Source organism: Typopeltis vanoorti, chromosome 19, assembly GCF_054136105.1.
Source record: "Typopeltis vanoorti isolate ZY-2024b chromosome 19, IOZ_Tvanoo_1.0, whole genome shotgun sequence".
Classification (NCBI taxonomy): domain Eukaryota; kingdom Metazoa; phylum Arthropoda; class Arachnida; order Uropygi; family Thelyphonidae; genus Typopeltis; species Typopeltis vanoorti.
Window position 1 is genome coordinate 87,689,382 of NC_143567.1, and position 25,116 is coordinate 87,714,497.

The 25,116-nt window shown below is 36.7% G+C and overlaps 1 protein-coding gene across 7 annotated transcripts in view; it reads right to left on the bottom strand.

Moving 5' to 3' along the window:
- LOC150096318 (protein FAM149A-like) overlaps positions 1–25,116 on the bottom strand; it is a 257,920-nt gene that overhangs the window by 76,298 nt on the left and 156,506 nt on the right. For all 7 annotated transcript variants that reach the window (XM_090409191.1, XM_090409193.1, XM_090409188.1 and 4 more), the window contains 3 exons: positions 23,919–23,970; positions 11,503–11,707; positions 2,968–3,058 (listed from right to left, as the gene is read on the bottom strand). In XM_090409191.1, coding sequence (XP_090265317.1) covers positions 2,968–3,058; positions 11,503–11,707; positions 23,919–23,970 — 348 coding nt within the window. The remainder of the gene's footprint in view (positions 1–2,967; positions 3,059–11,502; positions 11,708–23,918; positions 23,971–25,116) is intronic.

Below are 25,116 nucleotides of genomic sequence, written 5' to 3' on the forward strand. Positions count from 1 at the left end.
CATTCCTCATATGAGAGATAGGTCAAGTCTTCTATATTTTTCATCCACTCCAGTCTTTGTCTTCCTCTCTTTCCCTCAACAGTTCCTTCGAGAAGTGTCCTTTGTAGGCAGCATAGTGGTAAGCAAGGTCTTATTACTGACTTCTTGGTAACTAAACCAGCCAAAGTATGCAATGAGAATTATACTGATGATGTCTAAGAGATTTCAAGTGATGACGACGTCAGGCCACTCATAAATAAAGAACATCTACAAAATGCTCGTTTTGAAGACAGTGATGACGATTAAAATATGAACTTTATTTTGTTTTGCCTAAAACATTTATGCATCATGGGCAATGAAGTTTACCTACAATTTGTAATTTTATAAGTTTATACTATGTATATGTTTTACAGTTTATGTTTTCTTAACTTACTTACATGAATTACCTGAATTAAATAAAAATATTTTTTGTTGGATATGTCGTTGTATATATAATTAAAAAAAAATGATTTCAGAATATAACCCTACTTTTTCTATGTGATCTGAGTCTCACATAACGCGATTTATACAACGCGGCATTTCATCTGAAATTTTCAATAATAAAAAAAGTTTAATGAAACTGCTTCTGATGGGAAGAAGTTAGTTTATAAAATGTTCTATATTTTTTATTTTTATTTTAAGTACCTGTTATTTATATACATGGATGAAGTAAGGTGAGAAAATACAAATCATTTTCTATATCTTGGCAGTCATCTCAGCAAACAAATGCTAACATTAATGATGACATTCAGTGTCATTAGAAATGTAGTACATAGCTCTTGGATATGATTACAAGGACCCCCATGATATAGCCAAATTGAATTTTTGGTTTATAGGGCTGTTTCCATCCTAACTTTGCTGTATGGTAGTGAAATGTGGACCATTTCACAAATCCTGAAATCCTGCAAGCACTTGACAAATCCTGAAATACTACAAGCATTGTCTTTAAATAATCCTTAAGTTTACTGGAAAGACAAGCATACCAACATCATTATTTTGATTTTGCTGATCTTTACTGATAATGTAACACATCACCCAAATGACTGATATCTGCCTCCCAAAACAGTTCTTTTTGTTTTTTTTTGGAAAAGAAGGAATGATCAAAGAAACTTTTCAAGGATCTCAAGGCCATATGAAGAAATGGAACATCGACATAAATAATTGGGATGCTTTGGCTCCATATCTGTCAAAATAGACCAAAAATGACTACAGTATTTTGAAATTTTAGAGCACATCACAGAGGCTGAGAAGAGACAAATAAGAATGCAGCATCATATTGCATGGACAAATTGTCCTCAACTATCAGTACCTTCTGGATGTAAGTTAGCTCATCTCATTCAGAAGAGGCATGTTTTTTTCTTACTAGAAACAGGAGTGTTTCATCCTACAATACAGGCAAAGCAGCTAGAAAACACACAATTAATAGATATAATACACTGGCCTCTGATCCTTAGCTGCTTCAGCTGCAATTCAAAATAACAATATTCTAGAATCACATGTCACTGTTGTAGAGGATCATGTGAATCAAGCATTGATCTAATTAGCCATCTTTGGACTGACTAGTATAGCTCTTCAGAAGATAATCATAGTTGTTCGCAACTAGTTATTGATGATGGAAGGAAAACTGATTCAGAAATAGTCTAGAAGTAGGATGAGGAGTATCAGGTATCATGGTGGTTAAATGGATAATTTGTATTTAGATCATTACTAACAGGAAATAAGTTGACATTTCTTTGAGCTTGAAATGATAAGAAATTAGAGAAGTGGACCTGGTTTAAGGTGTACATAGTGACGTCTCCAAAAAGGATGACTTTATGTTTGGACTGTAGAAAATCAAACTTCAGAGATAAATAATCAAAGAGATCCAACACAGTGGTTATTAAAATCTGTAGAACAATACAGACAGTGTACCAGAGCAGATTATAAAGTGTAGATTTTAGGTTTAATTTGTCACATCTGTTATCCATTAGGATAACAGATGTGACAAATTCACTAGCACCCATCCTCGTACTGGAAGGGATTATGCAGAATGTAGTCTGGAGAGAGAGAGAAAATGGATGGACAATGGTTGTGTGGCCAGCTAATGAAGTTCTCTGAGAAATAACAGAACTGGTATAGATGAAACCTGTCTCCGAAACCTGCACATTGTCTATGTGCTAAGGCCATGAATGTTTGGGGAAATGAATGCAAGTTTTTTTTGTTTTGTTTTTTTGTACGTATTTTTGTTGTTGTTTTTTTTAATGATTTTTTTTATTGTATTTTTGTGGGAGATTTTTATCTGATTCACAGTGTTACTGTAATATCAGAAAGTTAATTATTACAGAATAATGACAAAGTGTGAGTGTGAAAAAATCAACATGCTACTCACATCATGGAAGCACTCGGTCTCTTTTCCATGTGCTGGTTTTGACAGTGCCTTCTATAATGCAATACTCTGACTTCCCCCAATAGTTTAACATAGTACCTAGGAGTAGGATTATTTGATAGGTGGTTGGAAGTTGCCTGAGGCAACTAGCATGACTACTTTAATGCTGTACTCTTGAATAGAGGAAATGGGGATACTGGCTCCCTATGGTGGCCAGCCTGGTTAGCCAAATGATTAATGCATCCACTCTCCAACCAACAGGTGGCAAGGTTGAATCCCGTTACAGACATGGATGTTTGTGAGTGTCTTACTTTATGTACTGTTATAACCTTTGAAATGGAGCAGTATGACTTTTGCCTATCTTTGCACCATTAAAACCATAAAGTAGCATCACCATCAGTGTGTTGTGTTAGCATGTCATTGAAAAGTGTCGCATGTAGTGTATGTAAGAAGAGAGATGGTGATGGTGGGGATACAGACAAGGGAACAAAATTTAAGTTTATTTGAAATATCTGTGTACTTTTCTATCTTGAGAAAAATGACTCAAGAGAAATTTTATTTTCCCAATAAAGACAATATATTACCTGAATTGTATGCACCTGAAGACAAGGCAAATCTGTACTCCTAACATGAGTCTTGGCAACAGTGGTAGTATGGTTTGGCGAATCAGAAACACTAACAAAACATAGTCAATAAAAATATAAGCAGACATTTCCAATTTTAATTAATAAATAAAATTATAATAAAAATTTGTCCAGAATAATTTTTTCAGTATTTTTTTTTTCTAAATTTCATTTCAGAAATCAAACCCTTAAGATTTTTCTTCATACATATTACATTTGTAAGTTTATAATACCTAATGCCTTTATGACGAAGAGCATTCAACATTTACAAATAACAATTTCCCACCATTATTGTAAAAAAAAAAATAATAATAATAATAATTGATTTTAGTACTTAAATTCCTTTGCCTCCATTTTAATGAAGCCAAAGGAATTTAAGTTCTTTTAAGAAATCAACTACATTAATATTTCTGCCGTTTTTTCTTATATCATCAGAATAAATTGTAAATCAAACTGGAATGGCAAATGTAAAAATATCAATAACTCACCCCCTTAGTAACTCTAGATATTTTTATGTTTGGCACTTTATAGTCTATGTACAAATTCACCCTCGATGATACTCTTAGAAAAATAGCAACAAACAAGCAAGTCTTTTGTTTAAACAGAGTAGTTCCTGGCATCATAATAGATTGCTTGTCCTTGTGATGTGATTTCATTCATTATTATCCATTTTAAAAAGGTAAAAACTAATGTAATAGTTATGCTTTTATAAATCAGCTTGTAGCATGTATTTCTTACCAATTTCAAGAGAATCTTCAGGCATTTGTATCCAAGCTGCAAAACTGGTGCCGGAAAGTAAATCTGGGGAAACACTGCCATTTTGAAAACTCTGCAAAGGTGAACTGGATGAGAATCTGAAGGAGAAGATTACTTGGCACCTTCAATCTCTTGAAAAGGAATTTCAGTCGTACTTTCCTGAACTTACAGAAGAAGCTGTTGCACTGGTACGAAACCCACTATCTGCTTCTCTGAATGTAGCCAGCATTCTGATGAAGTACAGGATGAATTCTTGGATCTGTGGAACAATTCCTTGGTACATAATTTGTTTTATGAAAAATTGCTGACTCAGTTATGGTGTGCTACATATCAGTCATATCCAAATGTCACCATGCTTGCCTTTTGAGTTTTACTTCCATTTGCCTCTACATATCTCTTTCAATATCAAAATAAAGGCAAGAAAGAGTGAATGTTAAGGATGACATTGGGTTGGCTTTAACAAACACTCAACCACAAATTTTGAAGCTGGTTGCCCAGATGCAAGTACAACCATTGCATTAAATGTTAGGTTAATTAAATATTAGGTTAGAATTGTATTGGAAAAAATTATTTTCTTATTATAACTGCTTATTATAAAAGGTGGCCACGACTCGAAAAAGATTGGGAAACATTGTAATAGAGGTTAAAATAAAATGGTTGATAATCTATACTATTTTGAGGTTGTAATCATCAAGAGAATGGCAGTTTCTTTAATTGTAGAAATTTCTTTCTGAAACAGATTAGATGAAGAACAGATAATATGAGCTCTGGAAAGAAGTTATTCCCAGAGCTCATATTAGCTTAGATTCCCAGTTGTAATAATGCAATATTTTTGGTGAAGGATAGTGAGCCAAAGTCTGATGGAGATATTGATCCAAAAAGGAAGGTTTGCAAAAAAACAGATGATTCAGAGCCATCAATTCTCCTTTCATGAGAACATTAAGGAAAGACATAGTTCCATTTGATTCAAGTTCCATAGTGAAATTGATTATGTGATGAAGGTTATTAATATTTTGTAAGAAGTTCTTCATGTGAATTATTCCACACAGCAAAAATATATAGATGATGTCTCCATATTTTGGATTAATCATTAATCACATTTTAACCATCAGTAAATATAGAGACATTACAGTGAATGCTAAATATCTTACCACTTTGACAATTGTATATTTACAGGATACTAATGTCTGATAATCAGTATGTAAGCATTAGAAAAGAAAGTTCCTTCTACAGAAAACTGGGCTTAAAATATTGAATTCCAAAAGCACAAAAAAGAAATAATACACAAACACCATATATATTTGGCTCAAAAAATCTTTAATGGCTTACCTCTCTTAATGTGAAATGAGACCAATATGAACACATACAGAAAGCTGATTAGAGAGTACTTCAGTTTTTATAAGATTATTGAAAATTCCTTTAGAATAAGAGTATAAAATGAGAAATTAACCAATGCAAAATAATTGAAGAACCCATTGCAGTACCTCTCAATTTGCTGATAAAGCTTTTCATTCCAGCTAAAATATCCAGCCAGAATATGTCGAAAGAGAGGCTTGGCATTTGAATGAGGAGGGATGTAGGCATCTGAAGAGAATGCTGGTCTCTGAACGAGTCAGTGTGTCAATGCAGGGAAACTAGAATTAGTGATGAATTTGAATGTCTAGAATATCTGATGGAAGAGTAGGTAGCTTGCAGAGAGAGATAGATGTACTGAAAGAGTAAGTGGAATGTCTCAGGAATGAGTTGAGAAGCATGAAAGAAGAGATTAAATGACTGGAAATGATAAATGTAAAGTGAATCAGAATAAAAGAGAGAGAGAGAGTTATGGGAATGATAGAGGAGGAAAGAATAGGAGAACCAGTAAAAGAGAGGAAATGAGAAAAATGGAAGAGAGTGCTGGAACCAGGAATGCAGAGATGCCAGGAGACAACAGAAGGGTAAGCAGGGGAACAAAGAAAGAGAACATGTTAAAGGAGAGAGAGAGAGAGAGACCGAGTGAGGAATGCAGGTGAGCAAGGAAGAAACATAGTAAGAGGTGTGATGTATGGAGACTCGATGATCTGTGGTGTGCAAGATAGAATGTCTGAGGAGGAGTGTTTGCCTGGAGGAACAATAGAAAGTGTGGCTATGACAATTAAGTGAGGTGGAACAGTGGATGAGATGATTGTGATGGTGGGCATGAATGACTTGAGAGGCAGTGTGAATTGGGTGGCAAGAGATCCGAAGTTCATGTTTGAGGTTGCATGGTAGAAGACAGAGAAGGAAGATAGTTTGTGTTTTGCTCAGGTATGATAATGCAGCTGTGGGGAAGAGCATAGCATCAATAATGAATAATATAATACCCAGAATTTGTCGAAAGAGAAGCTTGGCATATGTGAATGACTGGAGGGCATTTGAGGAGAATGGAACTGCACATGAGAGATGGCTTGCATTTGAATGAGGAAGAATGCAGGCATCTGGAGAGAATGCTGTTCTCTGAACGAGTCGGTGTGTCAATGCAGGAAAACTAGAATTATCAGGATGGATAATTGCAGGATAAATACAAGGGTGGTCTCTTGTGGGAATAGGTATTTGGGAAAAGGGGGGTGGGGAATACATCGGGTAATGCTGAATCCAGTGAAGTTGGAGGGGATAATGACAGGTATGCCTTGATTCTTTATACTAATGGCAGGAGTATCCGGAATAAAGGAGATGAATTGATGGAGTAATAGCATCGGCCTGTCCAAAGATTATTAGGATCTCTGAGACGTGGTTGAAGGAAGATGGTATACTAACAGGAATACCATCTTCCTTCAACCAGCATTTTACCACAGGATAGGAAGGGAAAACGTGGTGGAGGAGTGCTGCTTATGATAAGTGATAACTTGTCCTCTCAGAGGGAGGATTTGGAGGCAATGGCACTAATGGTTTTGAAAGCATATGGTGTGAGGTAGAGGTGGGCAGGAAGGATATTTAGTGGGGTGTTCTGCTACAAGCCAGGGAGCATAGAGGGTGAGGAGCAGCAGATGTTTAGGCAGTTGAGCCTGGCAAGTGCAAGAAGAATGATTGTTATGGGAGATTTTAACTACAGCAGTATAAGCTGGGAAGAGGAAAATGCATGTAGTAATAAGGGAATGGAAATTCTAGGATTTTTGAGGGACAAATGTGTTGAGCAACATGCAGTAGAAGGAACATGAGGTTCAAGAGTTTTGGATTTGGTCATAGCATCAGAAGAGCTGATTATAACTGAGATTGCATCTCTCCACAGTTGGAGAGAGTCACTATGTGATTTTGACTTGGAAGATGAATATATATATGAAGGAGTCTCAAAGAGAAAGGAATGTATGTGGAATTATAAGACAGGTGATCTTAGATATCAATTCTCCATGGAACTTGGGGCAGTTCCATGGAGGGCAGAATTGGAACTCTGAGATATCATTAGTGTTTGGGAACTTTTGAAGGAATATTTATTAGCAACAACAGCAGCTGTATACTGTAAGCAAAGAAGAGAACACAATTTGGTGTAAAGTGGACGACAAACAATATGATACAGGAACTGCAGATAAAAAAGAGGTTAGGGAAGATATAGGTATTATTTCTGGGAAAATTCCCATGTTACTCCTCTAAATAGACTATTATTTTTATGGCTAGTATAGCCTACTTTCGTTTAGGAGTGCCCCATTTTTTACATGTGTTTACAAAGAATGTGTTAAACAACACATTCTTAGGACATTACTGATGTGTTATAAAACTAATATATTAAGAATAATATAGGAGGAAAATTCAGACATACTTTTTTGGATGTTGTTGGCTCTCCTTATCCTGGCAAAATCCATTCATCTGCTGTTAAAGGAAGTAGGTTTGGGAAAAGTGTGGGTAAAGCAATGTGGGGAGAATTATTTGAAAAAACGTGGGTGAAAAATCATGCTGCCTCTCAGAGATATGATACACTTAGGAGGCAGCTTGAAACAATTCAAGCTGCCTCTTAAGTGTATCATAATCACTGCCTTATAGTTCCACATAATACCCCTTCTTAAATGGAATTTCCACATTTTGCTACCTCCCAAGCCAAGACGACATGTTCACTTTCCCCAATGAAGGCAATGTAGCCATCTTAGTTATGGACCAGTCTTCTGACCCTATAATAAGATCCAACACTCTTGTACCTTGAGTACCTACCCTCTGTCAACTTCAAGTAATTATCTCTCAGTAAGTGTATAAATTCTATTTCCTTCCTGCCATATGATCATTCTTCCTTCCAATTTATTTCTACAAAGTTCCTCATAATAATTATTTAATTTGCGCTCATTGTACTAATTTGATAATGCATGTCTTCCGCATCATCCTTAGCACCCCCTGGCCTATAGCAGCAACCAATTTTATATTTTGTGTCCTATAGGCACCCTATGCTGAATTGACTGGAAAGGTACTTGTTCCTTGTGTGCATGCCAAGTTTTGGTGTGATTGCAAATTTAAAGCTTCCTTTCAACAATAAGAAAGCCTAAAAATACCCATCAAGAATATGGATGGAGTATGTATACACATTCAACCCACACAACTTCTGTTTTAAGTTCTCCAGCAATCTGCAATCCAGGACTCTAGGCAATTCAGGTATTGATAATTTCAATAATTTTACCTCTTATTTCAGATACTGATTTCCACCCTCAACGCTATATCTTAACTGATAGTGATTTCTAGCCATATAAATAACAGGACTCTAGCTTTGATGTTTTTTTTTTTTTTTCATTGAGGTCAAACTACCATGTATTAAAAGATGCATGTGTGTGTGTGTGTGTACATGTATACACTATAGACAATAACCTAATATGCAGATGAAAATGTTGGATAACTACCTTGTTGTAGATTAAAATTATTAATCTAACATAGTAGTTGTTTCCATAAATTACCATAATGTAAATACTCTTATATAGGACTTTTTTTTTAGAGGATTTGTGTTTAGAGGCAATGGTGTACCTGTTAAATTTTATTGTATTATTATATGCCTTTTTTATTATTTATATTATTATTATTATGTGATACCTCCAGGGAATCCAAAGAATCATCAAGGGGAGGGCACCTACTCTACAACTCTCTGTCTCCTTCACTCAAATCCACCAACTACAACTAACTGCAACTACACCAACACCATTTACTGCCCATCACCACTAGTATTACAATTACAAACATCTATGCCCACAACAGGATTCGAACCTACAGCCTTTTGGCTGGAGAGCGAATACACTAACCACTCGGACAACCAGGTCAGCAATATGTCGTTAACATTTGTTGTTCTTTGCATGGAGAGTCGGTGAGTGGAATGGATTGCCTAAGTGTGTTGTGAATGTAGACACATTGAATCAGTTTAAGCCATGGTTGGACGAGCAAGCATTGTGGGAAATAGTGTGTACCTCCCATGATGAGTCTCTGGCTCCATGGAGGTTGTTGTTGTCTTGTCCTTTGAAGAGTCTTAGATGTTTCCATGTGCTCCTTGGACTGCTTTGGCTATGTCGATGATTTTGTTTGTATAGAGCTGTTGTTCAGGATTAGGGCCTATTGCTTGCAAGGCTGCTGTAATTGCTGGACAGGTAAAAATATGAGTGAGTGGGTGGGTGTCAGTTCAGTATTAGGGCAGTTGCTGCAGTTTCTATATGTTCTCGTATCATCTGTATTGATCTTCATGACTCCATGGAGGTCAGATGTTAATAATAATAATATCTTCAATTGTGCCTACTGTTGCATTCTGTTTCTTTTTTTTTTTTTTTTAATTTTTGTATTTGCAAATGAGCACTGATATTAAATAACATGATAACAAAATATTCATGTATAAATAATTTACTATTAATATTAGACCACCTCCTTCCACAATGCACAAAACTAAGATATTATGTCACTTGAGTTTCACATTCATTCAGGAGAGCAATTCAATTTATTGGATGGGAAAATAGGACACTTTCTGCAGGCAGGGAGAGAGCCTAATTGGTGTGATTACAAATTTCTGGATAAACTTGATTTTATGCTTTTATGCTTACATGTGCAACGTAACATTATCACACAAGATTTAATAGATTAAAAATATGGTGAGGAAAAAAAGAATTAAAGTTTATTTATAACTTTATAACTAACATTTTCTCTAATGTAATACTAGTGTCATCAGAGCAAACAAGAGCTAAAGAGTAAACTTTAGGTAAAAAGTTTTTGCAATAAACTTTAATTATTTTTCCTGTGTGTGAGAGAGAGAGAGAGAGAGAAATACATGTGCATGTGTTTCAAGCTGGAAAAGCTCCAAAAGAACTCTATGAGATGTTAAAACTTACTTTTGAAGAAGAAATAATGAATAGAAATTAAACAGAATTTCTGTTCATAATTCACACCAGTGTAGTCTTTGTTGTTGATTGCAATATATGATGAAACCAGCACCATGTAGCTCCTTACAAAGAATCCTACTACTCACTTGAACTCTTAATTGATCATTTCCATGCTGAACTGCCTTTCAGAACATTCTCTGATCTCTTTGTGTCAACTTCCTGATTTAGGTGGTGCCCTCATATTTCAAGTGATTAATAATGTTTCAGTCCTTTACCAGTCATAAATGGATAAGAAACTGCCTACAATAATACTTCTTTCAAAGTCTGTACATTTTCCATATAAAAAACAACAGGAATAAACATATACAGGTATCCCCTTGCTTAATGCGGCGAAATTAATTGCGGCAATCCCTTGTTATATGCGGCAAGAGTTTTGATTAATGCGCCTTTAACCCTGCGGAGCTCCCAGCTGATCTGACAGATAATGCAAAATGTTTAATATAAATATTCTTACACAATTCAATGTATAGCTTGGCGGTCACGAGTAGATGTGCATTCATATGTTACGAGTGATATTCCGCACTGTTTTTTTGTTTTTTGCTGTCAGTTTGGTTTAACACATGTTATGTAAAGGTTTGTGATATTTGACAGTAAATTGTATCTGAGAGATACTGCAGCCTCCGATGTCAGTATAGTATGGTTTAGTTTTTATTTTATTTTTTATTCTTTGTTCAATAATTTCTAGATTGTAACTGAAAATAAAAAATCATCATGTATTACTGAAATAGAGAGCTAAAGGTTTATTTATCATACATGTCCTCTATGAGATGTGCTTTACATTATGGAAAATACTAAGGAAAGCGATCTGGAGCTTACTCCACCTTTCCTACGAGTTGCCCATAAGGTTGCTTATGCTTGCATCTGCTGAAACTTTTAGTTTCTATATATTCGGCATGAAACTCTTGTAGTTTCTATATTTGGCTATGAAATAATGTTGAATTCAATATCCACTTAATTTGTATCATCATGTATTATATTAGCAGTGTTTTTTTCTTTATGTTTTATTGCTTGTTTGCCAAAGTATGGAGAGTCATTTGCTTGTTATCGTAGAATTTCTGCCGATAAGAAAAAAACTAACTGTTCCAACTACTCTTGATAACTTCTTTTGATAAAAAATTGCAGTAAATAATGTAGGCACAAGTATTTATTAAACATTTACTTTGAATTCATTTTTTATCTTTCCTAAAAGACTGGTACTCTTTTAGGAAATGGATGAATTGTAATTTTTACCATTGATTATTAGATTTATTAACGTGATTTCGTATTACGTGGTAACATCGAGGGATTAATTAACTGTGTTAATCGAGGAATACCTGTATTTCATTCTAAAACAGAGTATGCCCCAATGCTTATTTCAACATAGCACAGCATATATATATTTCAAATGCAAAATTACCTCATCTTATTTTCTCTCCTACTTTGCAAAACCTTAGGAGAAACAGTAAGTACACCATCCAATTTTCCAACATCACTTTGAAAGGACAAGGAGCTTCTCTGGCTGCTCTGACCTGACCTGGACCTCAGCTGTGATTGTGAAAACTCTTTACTAGTTGGAGGTAACAAAGGTGGCAATAGTCTTTCTTGAGCAAATAATGAAAACTCTGGAAAATAAAAAATTATGCACATTATCACTTACATATCCATTAATTTTTGACATTTTGTAAATTATAGCAATAATGCAATTATATATAATGTAAGAAAAACAAAAATAGTTGTGATGAATTCACAGTAAACATTCTTAAAGTTATTAAAAAGAAATTTTGCATTTAACGTCCATAGACGCTGTATAGTCACTGCTGTACCTCACATGGTTTTAGCAATGATGTCTTCTGCTAGAATGGTAGGGTCAGGTCGCAGGTAGTGGTAGGGTCACAGATTCCTTTTCCACACAAAGTTTGTAGGACAATCACAAACATCCATGCCCACGGCAGGATTCGAACCCGCAGCCTCCTGGCTGCTGGAGAGCAGACAAGCTAACCACTCGGCCAACCAGACTGGCTTTTTTTTAAGTTATTGGCAGCTTAAAAAATGACTACAGAATTATTTTGATATTCTCAAAGCTAGCAGATATTTCATATATTCTGAATATGTGTGAGAAAACTGCAATGCTAAGGCCCAGAAAAGAATCATTATTTAAGAAATATCTACACAGTTGATTCTCACTATGGCAAATACACAGGAATTACAAGAATAATTTATTACAGTGTACAGTAGAGAATAGTGAATTTCCTTTAGAATAGCATTCTGCATATGCAGCTTTTCAGTGATTTGTTACAGCGTGAGTGTTTACTATAGTAAGAGTTAACTGTATGTTACAAGGTGGTATCAAAAAGACTAGCTCTGTTTACGAGAAATTACTTTATTTATCTACGTTTACACACTATCACCTTCAAAATAGTCCCCTTGCATAGCAATACAGCACTCCCAGTGTTCTTGCCACTTCTGGAATGTGTCCTGGAAGTCTTCTTTTCAAAGCATGTCAAGCACCTTCTGCGATTCGTGCTGGATCTGCACAATGGTGTCAAAACGGTGACTTTTGAGCTGAATCCTCATCTTCAGTTAGAGGGCAAAGTCTCAGGAGTCAAATCTGGTGAGTAGGGTGGGTGCGGAAGTGAGATCATGTTGTTTCTGGTGAGAAACTCACATGTCAGGAGAGCTCGGTGACAGGGGTGCATTTGTCGTCGTGGAGTATCCAATTTTTTGCACCCACAGATCCGGTCGCTTTCGCCAAATGTCCTCTCCCAGACGCCTTAAAACCTGGCAGTAGAACTCGCCGCTGACAGTCTGGCCCCTGAGAATGAATTCTTGATGCACAATGCCGCGAATGTCGAAAAAGACAATGAGCATGCAGTTGGTTGAGCTGCAGACCTTTCTCGCCATTTTTGGTCATGGAGATGATGGGCTCTTCCACTGTGAAGATTGTTGCTTCGTCTCAGGGTCGTACATGGACACTCAAGTTTCGTCACCAGTAATGATCCTCGACATGAAGGATGGGTCATCCATGGCACGCTGACGGAGTTCTTGGCAGACTTTGACGCAGTGTTCCTTCTGCTTCTGGGTCAGCAGCCTGGGGATGAACTTGGCAGCAACACGCTGCATGTTCAAATCACATGTGAGGATTCCCTGGACTGTTCTGTATGACACACCGACAATGGCAGCAATGTTGTGGAGTGTTCTCCGACGATCCTCATGCACAAGTTGCCGAATGGTTGTGACATTTTTGGGGGTTGAGTTTGTTGAAGGGCTTCCTGATCTCTCATCGTCTTCCAGTGATGTTCTTCCACTCTTGAAGCACGTGTGCCACTCAAAACACCTCAAACGACTCATTGCAGCATCACCATAAACTTGCGGAATCATGTCAAACGTCTCTGTGGCAGAATTTCACGTTTGCTCTTTGTTTTAACTTGCTGTCCATGATGAAATCGCAGATGTGGTAACGCAGGTGATCAGAATAGCACCAGTTGCACAGCTCCCGATGTACACAGGACGATGTCTTTTGGCGCACTGACTTATAAAGGTAGGTTCTCCCTGTGACTGCACGTGCAGCCTTGTGCTGCCATCTGTTGGCATGTTACAAACCTAGTCTTGAAACTTTTTGATACCACCTCGTATAACTATCAAATATATGCATAAAGTTCTTGAGAGCAGTTTCACGAAAGGCACTTATAGTACACAATATTAATGTACTCTAGGCTTTATTACCATGTGTGGAATTACTATGGAGAGCTAACAAGAAACAAAAACTAATACACTGAAAGTTGCATTCTCAAGCATTTATATAAATCTTCCATGTCACACAAATGTTGATGTTTTTTTGTTGTTTTTTTTGTGGATATTGTTTGCCTGATGTTTACAGTTCTGCAACATTTTACTCTTATATTTGTTAAAATACATGCAGAGCCAGTCATATATTACTCACAGTCCAACTACAAACTTACCAAATTTATTCACATTCTATTCTTTGGAGCAACTTACTACTACACTTGCATTTTCTAAATACAACTATAAACAGAGAAGAAACTTATAGTATACAAAACATTAGTGCACTCTAGGTTTTATCACCATTTATGTGTGAATTATCATAAAAATGAAAGGATGAAACAAAAATCATATATTTATCCAATAAAAAGCATTATGCAAATGACAGTGATTCTTATTATTTACTCACTAATTTGCATGGGTTTTTTAGTGAATGTATATATGGTATCTAATTAATATCTCTGCAGATGAATAGCCTCTTAAAATTTAATACTTTGTCAACAGTTTACAAAATAGTCCACAAAAGTAAATAAATAAATTATATTATAATCACTTGCTAATAACATATCCATCCCCTATCCATCTCTTCTCCATGCGGTATGAGTGATATCCTTCAAGGGCATGCAAAACATACTTAAGAGATCCCAAACCTTCATTTCAAGTTTCAAGTACATTAGTTAAAAACAGTGATACAGCAGGGTGGCTGATACACAGTACAAAAGACCTGTCAGTAATGAGTCAAGGGGCTTTCAGGATAGCTGACACATAATCCTGCTGCTATTGACTCTGCCAAGTTGTGCCTGGAGGGAAAATCCAAGTAGTGGTATATGGGAGGCACTGTCAAAGTCATGTTATGGAAAGGATATTGGCCACTCTCTGTATCGGTGTCATGACTAAGAGTTTATCTCCTTTCTCTACCCTTCCTTCATAATCAATAATGAGGCATACAACAAACAAGGAGTGCATCACTGTGATTAAAATAAACTTCTCTTAAAACCCAATTTCAATGAAACAAAGTATACAAAACAAACCAAAATCCCACAAAAACACTTTCACATCAACTTCAACATCTGTGGTATAAATGCCAACATAAATAACATACCTCATCATTAATAGTTGACAGAAAATTATAAAGTATATTGTATTTTCAGGGAGAATAGAGGGAATAGGACAGGAGATGGGGTATTGCTGATGATAGCTGAAGAATTACAACCAATAAAATTAGATATTAAAGAGGATTTTAGGTCTAGATCAGACAGTTTATTTGAGACTGTCTGGGTGAGGCAGAGGCCAACAGAGGCAGAGGCTATAGCAGAAACCAACAAAATATATTGTTGGTTTCTGCTATAGCCTATTGACTCATTACTGATAGGAAAATCTAGATATCATGTATAAGCAGATTAGCATAATGCATGCAGACCAAACAATTATTATGGGAGACTAACTATCAAATTAACTTCAACATCCGTGGTATAATAGACAATGAGGACATAAATTGAGGGGGAGGAAAGGCAGCATAGCAAGATTGAAGTGGAATTTATACACTTGCTAAGGGATAAATGCCAAAAACATGTCACAGAAGGGACCAGGAGTTTGAGAGTGTTGGATCTTGTAATAGCATCAGAATTCTCTGCCGAGAAAGAGTTTATGTTGAGCTATAAAGCTGGTAATTATGACAGATTAAAGAGTCATCCTGGAGCAGGGAGAATGTCAGTACTACATGGGCAGTGTTCAGAGAAGTATATTGTTTGAGGGAAGCAGTATCAGACAGCATATCAGGAGGATAAAGCAAGAGCTGCAAAAAAAGAAAACGATGTGGAGTGAATATAAAGAAAAAAAAAGTGATAAACATACTCATGAGTAGTACAAAGTGAAAGCAAGAAGAGTGACTAGTATGGTAAGAAAGGCCAAATCAGATTATGAAAGAAAATTAGCTAAGCAGGCCAAAGTAAACCCAAAAAAGTTTTTTTTTTTTGTTATGTAGAAAGTAAGAGAGAAAATGCTGAAGTAGGAAGGTGACAGAGGCAAAAGATATAGTTGAGTTGCTGAGTGATCATTTTGCAAAATGTATCATCTAGGTGGAGATTTTGCAGTTGCTGATGTGACAGAGATGCATGTCAAAATTGAGGTAGTGGAACAATAGGCGTTCAAGCATATTGAAAAATAAATAACAATGGAAACACACCAGTGGGACTGGATGGCATATCAGCCTGTGACTACGTGAATGGGCAGGAGAATTGGCATTGACTCTGATAAAGTTATTCAATCTAAGTTTCAGTTATGGCATGTTTCCAGTGGATAAGATAGTTCCAATGCATAAAGGTGGTTTGTTTCTTTTTTATTCTGATTTGATTTTTATGGCACAAAGACATCAAAGGTCATACTGTGACACAGGTTACAGCACCACATATAGTAAACGGTTAATAGAACAATCACAAACATCCATGCCCTTGGAAGGATTCAAACCCGCAGCCTCTTGGCTGGATACACTAACCACTTGACAACCAGGCCGGCACATAAAGGTGGCTCCATGACAGAGGTAGCAAACAACAGACCAATTAATATATCAGGAGTGGTTGTTAAAGTATTGGAAAAGTTGGTTGAAGGCAAAATCTAACAGTGGATGGATAAGGATGTAATACCCTATACTGGGCAGCATGGTTTTGTAAAGGATGGGTCCTGTCTTAGTAATTTATTCGCATTTTATAATAAATGTGACAGCAGAATTAGATAAAGGAAATGGCCATAATATGGCTAGATTTTTCAACATTTGACTGAATACCACATGGAAATTTATTACAGAAGTTGGAGCAAATGGAAATGAATATGAAGCTAGTAGAATGAAAATGAATGGGGGTAACTGATAGAGAGACACCAGAGAGTAGTATATGGTGGAGTGTAATCTAGAAGAATGAGGATGACTAGTGGAGTACCTAAGGGTTTTGTACTAGGGCTGCTACTCTTTAATTTGTATATTAATGATATAGGGAAAGAGTTAAGGGGGGAGGGAGATATTCAACTGTTTGGTGATGATGCACAACTGGGGAGAGCAACAAATGATAAAAGTGATATAGATGTCCTGCAAGATGATTGAAATAAATTGACATTGTGGGAAAAGGATAATGATTGTCAATTTAATGTTGCAAAATATAAGGTTATGCACTTCAAGTTGAAAAGGTTGCATACATGTATCATATTGAGGATACTAGATTGCACGAAGTAGGTAATGGTGGACAGGAAGTTGAAGTTCAGAGGAAATATTGCAAAGTTGGTAAAATAGCTCAAGGGATTACTGGATGTTGAAAAACATGCTAACAAGTAAAGATAGAGAAGTTACTATCCCTCTTTATAAGACTATGACTTGCCTGCATTTGACTACTGTGCAGAGATTTGGTCAACTTGGTTTCTTGGGGACCAGAAGATTCAGAGATGAGTGACTAAGCTGGTGACCAGTCTGTGGAATGCTCTCTATGAGGATAGGTTGAAAGTGTATGGGTTACACAAAGTTTAGTTGATAAGCAGAAAAAAAGGGGACATGACAGAAACTTTTATGATATTAAAGGGGTTTTATAAAATTTACATAAAGGAAATGTTTCAATATATGATAAATAATCAGAGATGAGAGAACATCCATGGAAGTTGTGTAAGAGTGTGGTTAGTAGGGTGTGTAGACTATATTTTTTGCATGGAGAGTGGTGAACGAGTGGAATGGATTATCAGAATTAATTGCAAGTTCCCTGACAATGAATGATTTTAAGTTGAAAGATGATAAGTTTGGGTTTCCAATGATGAGTCTCTGGAATACATGAAGATACCGTATAATAATAACAGACATCTAGACCAGACCCCCCCCCCCACCTCTCTTGACAAAAAAACCCAAATTGTAGCTACATCAACCACAGTCCACCTTTAATGTCCAAATTACACACTTCATTGATACTACATGTGCATTTGTGAGATGTGGCACTGCCTTAACTTCTTCATAGCCATTCAAAATAGTGAAGTCATCTTTCTAGGCAACCTTAATGCCTTTGATCACAATGCTAATTTATTTAAATCATCATCAGAAAGAAGTTTATTGGCATTGCAATGTTTTTTCTTAAAACATTGCAAGTTTTTTTGGGGGGGTGGGGGGGGGATTCTTCCTGAGGAAGGCTATTCGCTAAGACAGAGGTAGAAAGAATAAAAAGAAGAGAAGAAGCAGGTTCTGTGTTTGCAGCTGCCTGGCATCCCTTTTGAGGGATGCTGGACAGCTTCTGTTCCTGTTTCAAAAGGCCAAATAAAAAGTGTAGGAATCATGACTTCCAGTTCAGTGGACCACTGACTATGGAAGAAGAACTCACATCCCAGATATATGAGTAGAACCTCTTATGAATGAGTGGCATTGAGATTTGTATAGTTAGTAGCAGTTAGGTGAAAAAAGGTATCTGCTCAAGATGCCATTTTTCATCCATCAAATGTCTAGTTTTTCAATGCTGGGGAAACAATTAATGTAATGTGTTTATGCCAGTTGAGTATGGAGATAAATGTTAAAAGCAGAGAGAGACCTGATCTTGTCTGATGATTTGCATATTAGTGAGGATAAGGTTAGATGAGCTAAGATTTCTTTGAGAGAGAGAGAGAGAAAAAAATGACTAGAAGTTTTCAAAATAAGGGGAATGAAATTGTGGCACTGGTAGAGTTCATTGTTGGTATAAGTGAGACATGGTTGAACAAGGATGACATTCTGACAGGAATAGAGATGGAGGGATATGTAAACTTTTCAAAGACAAACAAAGTAAAAAGGGAGGAGTGTTATTGATGATGGCAAAGGAGTTGTCCCCATCTAGGGTGGAGATGCCAGAAGCAAATACTGATGGTGGTTTTGAAGCAGTATGGTATGAAGTGCAGGTGGACAGGGTGAAATATTTAGTAGGATGTTGCTATATAAATGTTTAGACAAATTGGTCTGGCTAATAGGAAGAGGCAATATCGGCGATGACTGAAGATAATATAGACTGGAATGAAGAGACGGTATCAGGAACCAATGAGGATGAATTTCTTTGTTACCATTGAGTTTTTAAGGAATAACTACCTTAAGCAATGATGACTTCTAAGGCCGGAACAGGCCCTCTAGGCCTAAATCCTTGACAAGCATGATGATGATGACGATGACTACCTTAAGCAGTACATAACAGAGGCCAAATTTGGATCAAGGATCTTGGATTTCATTATCTCATCAAAGATATTGTTGTAAATGAAGTGTCATCATTCTTCAGTTGATTAAATTGACCATGAAATGATCACTTGGGTGGTGGCCAGCCATATCAGGACTTTTTATGAGAAAGAGTTATATGTGGAACTATAAGGCAGGTGATCATAGCAAATTCAGGAGGCAGCTTGCAGTGATATCATGGAATGAGGAATTGCATGTGAAGGAAATCAATGCTGCTTGGTCTCTATTCAGGAATTATCTGGCAGAGGCAATGACTAAGCGTATTCCAAAGGCCAGGAGATTTAATAAGGCAGGCATAAAATGGATGACTGAAGAAGTGGAGCATGCAATCTGGAAGAAAAAGGCATTGTGGAAGCAGCACAGGATGAATGGAGATAATCAATTACATGAATACAAGGAGCAAGCAAGAAAGGTGACTTTCTTGGCAATGATAGCAAAGGTTCAGTATGAACAACAGTTAGCAAATGAGACTAAAAGAAATCCTGGGGAGTTTTTTCGATATGTGGTCAATAGAAGGACCAATGATTATGGGAGGATGATGTTGGTTAGTGATAATGAGAGAATGATAAACACTGAGAAAGATATAGTAGAGGTGTTAAATGAGCAGTTCATTAACGTATTCCATCCTTGTGATTGTAACTTAATGCAAAGCTTGAGAACAGTGGTAACGGGTGAGGAACCACTGATGGTGGTAAGAGCAGGAGATATATGAGGAATTGAATAGATTTGATGTCAACAAAGCTATGGAACTTGATGGTATATCACTATGTGTCTTGAGGGGGAATGTTCCAGGGAGTTAGCAACACCTTAAACATACATTTTGAACATGAGTCTTAGATTAGTCCACATCCCAAAAGAATGAAAAGATGCCAAAATTGTTCTGCTTCATAAAGGAGGTGATAAAACTAAGGCTTCGAATTATAGGCCAATCTGCTTGTCTGGAGTTGTGGTCAAGGTGTTGGAGAAGCTAGTGAGGACAAGGATTCAAAACTAGGTGGACAGTAGTAGAATTCTCTTTAATGGACAGCATGGGTTTGCTAAAGGAAGATCGTGTTTTAGCAATCTGCTTACTTATTATAACAAGGTGATGAATATGCTGAACAAGGTGGGAATGCATATACAGTAGTATATTTAGATTTTGGAAAGGCTTTCGATAAATTACCACATGATAAATTAGTAGTTAAATTGGAACAGATGGGATTGGATAGTAGATTAGTGTGTTGAATTGAAGATTAGCTGTCTGATAGGTATCAACAGGTTGTGTATGGCAGGTAATATTCAAGAAGAGGAAAGTCACTAGTGACGTGCCCCAGGAATCTGTTTTGGATATGTAAACTCATTCTGCTGTTTAATTTGTATGTACATGACACTGAAAGGTCTTAAATGGTGATATACAGTTGTTTGCAGACAATGCAAAGTTGGGGAGAGTTATGAGAAGTAGAACAGATGTTGTAGCTTTGCAAGAGAATCTAAATAGACTGTCTGAATGGACGAATGTGTATGTGGATATCACTTTAATGTTACAAAGTGTAAGGTTTTAAAATTTAGGTAGCTAAACTGGTGGAGATATGAGATGGGGAGATGAAGTATTTGGGGGTTGTGATGGATAGAGACTTGAAATTTCATGGACATTTTGCTAAAATTGTGAGGATGATGTAGAGAATTAAGGATGTTTTGATTCCATTATACAAGACTTTGGTCAGGTTGCATATGGATTACTGTGCACAGATTTGGTCACCAGAGTTTCAAAAGGATGATGATGTTTTGGAGAGGGTCCAGAGATGATTGACTAAGTTGGTTTCTGGAATGTGGAATATGAGGACAGATTGAGAGATTGCAAATTACAGAGACTAGTGGATAGAAGGAAGAGGGGAGACATGATCGAGATGTAAAGTTGGTAAGGGGCAATTACCAGATTAATGTGGATAAGATTTTTCATGGAATAACTGGAGACAGGGAGAGAATGAAAGGACATCCCTGGAAGCTGTATAAGGTGGGTGTGAGAAGTACATTTTTTGCATGGAGAGTGGTGGGTGATTGGAATGCATTGCCTGAGAGCGAGGTGAGTGCAGGGACAGTGAATGCATTTAAGTCGAGGTACAATGAGCTGTGCATGTGAAAATGGGACCACCCAAGATGAGTCTCTTGACTCCATGGAGGTCTGTTGATAATAACAATAATAATAATTTTGGTGGCACTGAAGGTGACTAGATTGTCCTTGCCCGCACTGAAAAATGGTATGGAAATAAATGCTTAAGACACTGGCTGAAGATGATCTTTAAAATTGGGATGTCTGAACACTGCATGGTTTGTCAAATCAGTGAGATGAATGAAGAGTACTATCATCAGAAAAGCTGTAAATAAGATTAGTGGAGATTGAGAGTAGGTCATTTATGTATAGTAGAAACAGGTGTAGATGATAGAAGAGAGTCCTGAGGCATTCCTGCACTGGTGGTGAAGTTTGAAGAGAGGAAGACATCCACCATGACATGCAATAAAAACTTTTTTTGCCAAAAAAAAAAAAAAAAAAAAAAAAAAGCACTCTGATTCTGGTATTGAAGGAAGTGATTTGCCTCAGTCATCTATGCAGGAGTTGGAGGAAAAGATTGAAGCCAAAAGGTCAGTTTTATCTTTGGGTGTTGTAACAGTGATGCCACTAATGTACAAAATGTGAACGTGCAAGTGAGCAGAAGTTGCGACCAAGTTCAGGGCATGGTTTGCATTTGGAGAGAAGGCAAGTTCTTTACTAATTGCATTTATTGCTTTATCATAACGTTTTCTAAGAGAGATAAGATGTCAATTAAGGGAATATTGGTAAACAAAGAAATTCCCTTATTATAATTCCCTTATATAAGAAATTCCAATATTCCCTTAATTGACACCTTATCTCTCTTAGAAAACGTTTTTCCCTCTGACATCTTAGATCTCTTTTCCTTTGCCATTAATTCTGGGTATTTCTCTTGGAACAACAAAATCTACAAGCAGATAGAGGGAACTGCCATGGGTTCACCCCTTGCCAATTTCTATATGGAAGATTTTGAAAAACGAGCCATAGACTCAGCCCCACTCAAACCTTCTATCTGGCTAAGATATGTAGATGATGTGTTCTCTATTTGGCCTCATGGCCCAGACACGTTAGACTCCTTCCTCAGTCATCTCAATAGTCTACATCCAAGAATCCAGTTCACCATGGAAAAGGAAAAGAACAATTGTTTACCCTTCCTAGACACCTTAGTCACACGCCTGCCTAATGATACACTTACCTTTACTGTATACAGAAAACCCACACACACAGGCAGATACATTCACAAACTCTCCCACCACCACCCCTCTCAACAATATGGCATTATTAAAACTCTTACCAAGAGAGCCCACAATCTTTGTTCCAGTGGAACCGCCCTCACTACTGAGCTTAACCACATACACAGCACTTTCCTCTCCAATGGCTACAGCGATCACAGTATCAAAAAATTAATCAACTCCTCCCCCATTCCCCTTCCTTCTCGTCAACAAGATTTTAAAAATGCCATCACCATACCCTACATCCGTGGCACATCCGAAAAAATAGCCAAGATACTAAAACAGTACAACCTACACACAGCATATAAGCCCCACCGCAAACTTGCTACCCTTATCCGTTCTACGAAAGATCAGCTCCCTCCTCTCTCTCTGCCTGGAGTTTACAAAGTACCCTGTTCCTGTAAGCTGGCGTACTTTGGACAGACAGGCAGATCAGCATCCATCCGTCTAGAGGAACACAAGTCTTACATCTTCAAACACAAGTATGGCCATTCAGGCTTGGCTGACCATGTTTTGGATACCACCCACAGGGTATCATGGAAGAAAACCACCATGCTCCACCACAGCAAATTCAAGAAAGAGAGACTTTTCTTAGAAGCAGCAGAAGCTCTCAAAAACCAACCAAATCTCAATAAATACGGCTGCATTAAGCTTCCGAAGATCTGGGAAACACTCATCACCAGAGTTCCCACCTTACATTCCAGGCCACCTACTACTGCCCTTAGAGGGCGCTCTACCTAGATAGGACTTTAGCGTCACCCACGTGGTTGGGCTTAGTATTGTTTGTTATTTGTGTATATGTTACATTAATTGTTTTTGTAATCCCCGTAGATGTCCTAGTGACTAGGACGAAATATAGGAAGCATTAAATTCTATTTTATTATTTTTGAGTGTTGTAAAAAATCCATTAAGCCTCCAACACGATGTCCTCACAGCACTTAAGCCTCTACACATGTATAATGACTTAGAAAAACTTGTTAAGCAGCAAAGAAAATATTTTTGAAAAGGGATGAGGATTATGTTCAGACACAGTGTATGAAAGTGAAGTGGAGATTCAAACTATCTTACTTTTTTTTCTTTCACTGACATATCTCTTTTATGTTGGGAGCTATCACAATATAGGCATTACTTTTTGCAATATTTCCTAGTATTTCAAGCTTTATTATGAAGTTATATTTGAAATTCTTAACTGGAAATGCAACTAGTGACTCTTAATGATGGAAAAGTTTGCATATATATGATATACTGTATAAGTGATTATACAGATAAATAAGAAACCTCCCTCCATATGCACTCATAAAATCATGTTATGGTAAAATTTTCTCTTATTATAGGTATAGTTTACTCAGATTTTCTCTTATTACTGCTATAAGAGCCAATCCCACCATCAAACACAGGTAAAGCTATTCTTCTAATGCCAAATGCACATAACGTTCATTATATTCTATTTTGTAAGCTACAGAAAACATTAATTAATCATTGTGGAATGTTTATTTAAATGAAAAGATTTGAATATTCCATACTTTGAAAATACTTACTTTCCCTATTTTCGTCATGATGCTTCTCAATAATATCCCAAAAGGCAAGCACCTAAATAAATTTAAATAATAAAATGGCATAAATTATTATTAGACTTCTTTTGCATAAAAGTCATCTAATTTTTGATACCAGACAGTTTATATATTTAAATAAAATGAACTGGTCAAGCTTTTTTTCCCCGTAGAAGATTTTTAATAAAATTCTTAAAAGAAAAATAACAGTTATATCTTTTTTAGAATACTGCATTCATGCTGAAAGGATTTTCATAATAGTTTCTTTTTATGCTTTTTATAAGAAAGTGATGGCCGAGTCAAAACAGTAGACAATGCAGAAGATGGATAAAGGGAGTGACTAGACAATGATACTGCAGGATTTTCTTGTGGAGCAGAATCCAGGAGAAATCAGGTGACTAGCAGTATGTTGCAAGGCTTACTTGGACCACTGCTGCTGTTTAATTTGTACATAACCGTATAGGAAATGATTTGAAATGAAATATTCAGTTATTTGTTGATATAATCAAAATTAAGTTTAATCAAGACAATGTAGAGGTTGGAGGATGACTTAAATAGGCTGACAGTATGGACAAAAGATAATGGGTAGCAGTTTATTCTGGTAAAGTGTCATGTTACACAGCTATGTGCCAAACTATACTGCAGGAAATTCATGATGGTAGAGATATGGGGGGGTGTTGGTGAATATTTAGTTGGAGTTTGGAGCGGTGGTTGGTTGATTTGTGAATTATGTCTGTTAATTGCATGTGTTCTAATGGCCAGTTTGCCTTCTTTGCAAGATGAAAAATCCAAGTTTCCAGGAGGAAAAACTTTGCCATCTCCATATGGATAATATGGGATTGGATTATAAACTATTGGCACGAATAATAAGAGGATGGCTGACTGACAGCTATCAAAAAGTGATATATAGGGGGGGGTTGAATCTGGAAGATTCAAGATAATCAGTGGTGTGCCTCAAGGATCAGTCCTTGGTCCATTGTTATTCAATCTGTACAATAATGACACTGGGAAGGATCTCACATGTGACAATGGTGCTGCTGATATGCAGTACTTGTAGAGTGATTTCATTTCAATGATAACAAATGTAACGTCACACACTTTGGTGTAATTAGATATCCAATATCATATCATATTGGTGGGATTATGCTTGAAGAAATTGATGAGGCTAGTGATCTTGGAGTTTTAG